Source organism: Nuphar pumila, chromosome 11, assembly GCF_984573655.1.
Source record: "Nuphar pumila chromosome 11, dmNupPumi1.hap1.1, whole genome shotgun sequence".
NCBI lineage: Eukaryota > Viridiplantae > Streptophyta > Magnoliopsida > Nymphaeales > Nymphaeaceae > Nuphar > Nuphar pumila.
Genome location: NC_143259.1, coordinates 116,571,900 through 116,574,024, shown reverse-complemented (window position 1 = coordinate 116,574,024; position 2,125 = coordinate 116,571,900). Strand labels below are relative to the sequence as shown.

The window sequence follows — 2,125 nt, the reverse complement described above, 5'->3', positions numbered from 1 at the left end:
TAAATCTAAAGATTTTTTTCATTAATCTTTTCTATGAAATTAGTGCCTACAATCACCAGCACAACATTGAACAACGAAACAAACTAACCCTGATAATGTGAGCTAAACAATCGCGGATCCGCATATGTATCAACTATCAAGCAAAAACACCACAATTCTGAATGAAGCAGAAGAAATTAGAGCTTTTACATGGGTTTACAGCATCTAGTCCCTGCACAAAAAAATGGCGTGAGCGGATCAACCCGGCATCTTCAAACTCGAACGGTAGTAAGCCTTTTCCGACCCGAGCTCCAAAAGTATCTTAGCTTTCTCGTCTTGCGAAATTTCAACCAGCCTGTTGATAACGTCCTGCAAAACCTCCACACTGATGAAGCAGTTCCTCTTCAAAGCCTCCTCACACAATTCACGAGCCATGTTTATATCATCTCCCTTGCAAAGAACAGGAATGAGTGCTTCGTATATCGATCGATTCGCGATCAATTCATGCTTCTCCATCTCACAGAGCAATTTCTTAGCTTCTTCCGCGTTACCCTCCTCGCAGTACCCCTTGATCAACACATTGAAGCTAACCACATCCGGTTTCAGTCCTCTCGACTCCAATTCATCGATCACCTTCGCAGCTTCCGACGTCTTCCCGTCCGCAATCAATCCGCGCATCTTCGCATTGAAACTCTTCGTATCCGGCTCCACCCCGCAACTGCCCATCTCCGCCCAGACCTTCTCCGCCTCCGACCGCCGATCCCCGCGATAGAACCCGTTCAGCAGAGTGTTGAAAGTGACCAAATTGGGGCTGACCCCGTTGTTCTTCATCTCTCCGAGCAACGAAAACGCGAGATCGAGGCTACCCACCTCGCAGAACGCCCGGGCGAGGATGTTGTACGAGTAAACGTCCGGTTTAACCCCCAATTTCTCGGGCAATTCGCCGAAGAGTGTTCTGACCTTGTCGAAATCCTTCGAATCGGCGCAGGCGGTAAGGGCGGCGTTCATGGACTTCACGGTGCGGGGGCAGCCGAGGGCGGGGAGCTCGTCAAATGTCCGGAGGGCGTGCTCGAGCATGCCGGCGCGGCCGTAGAGAGTGATGAGGCGGATGTAGAAGCCCTCGGTGGCGAGGCGGGTGTGCTTCTTCTGCTCCTCGAGGATCTCCTCGATGCAGGAGAAGCGCTTCGCGGCAGCGAGGCGGAGGACGGTGCGCTCGTAGACGTTGTGCTTGCAGCGAAATCGGTATTCCTTAGAGCACTCCTTGAACTTCTCCACGAGGCGCTCGTAGTTGCGCTCTCTGAAGATGTCGTTCACGGCGCTCTTCAGGCGGGAGTTGGCGATGGTGGTGGTGGTGGTGGCAGTGGTGGTGGTGGTGGTGCAGAAGGAGCGAGGGAGGAGACGAAGACGAGTTCGAAGAACAAGGCGAGAGGACGCCGACGCCGACATCGTGGCCTTCGTTCCGTTCTGTTTTCTTCCTCTTGGGAGGTTTACTGTCGTAAGGTTTTAGCCTTTTAGGGGTTTACTGTCAACGGTTCGGTTTGTATCGCATATCCGGTCCGAACCGAATTCAAATTTCCGGGTATGGGCATTAAAACACCGACCCGAACTCGGCCCATGATTTGTGTCGGGAACTCAACCCAACCCGGTTTTTTTACCGGGTACCCAACCTGGCCCAAGAATTTTATATGTATTTTTAATAAAATAATTCTTTTAAATTATGCGGGTCCTCGTCTGAGATTTCATTTTTGTGACCCACAAAAACTGAACTTAAGGATTTTGTTATTTGGGTAGGTTCGGGTATACCTTAATGGGTCGGGTGCCTGATCCATTGACAGCCCTAAGTTTAATGCAATGTTGTGAATATTGTTGCGAATTGGCTTGGTATGGTGTCGACAAAAATCAATAAAAAATTATATGAAGCGGCTTATTTTTTAAATAATTATTAAAAAGGTTTAAACTATTTTTATTATTATTTTAATATTTTCTTAACATGTCATCTTCTGGTTAAAAATTGGTCTGTTCAATTCTATTCGGTTCAGAATCAGAATGGGTTGATTCCCTGAATTGTTTTGAAAATAGTTGCAAGTTCCATACGATTCTGATAACATTAATTTAGGTTATGTTTGGGAGCCTACCGTCACAGGAA

The 2,125-nt window shown here is 47.8% G+C and overlaps 1 protein-coding gene across 1 annotated transcript; it reads right to left on the bottom strand.

Moving 5' to 3' along the window:
* Positions 1 to 1,456, bottom strand: LOC149823018 (pentatricopeptide repeat-containing protein At2g17525, mitochondrial-like). Its single transcript, XM_089981382.1, has one exon. It carries the CDS (start codon positions 1,423 to 1,425, stop codon positions 238 to 240), a length of 1,188 nt encoding a protein of 395 aa, XP_089837508.1. The 5' UTR covers positions 1,426 to 1,456; the 3' UTR covers positions 1 to 237.
* Positions 1,457 to 2,125: the final 669 nt, after the last annotated feature.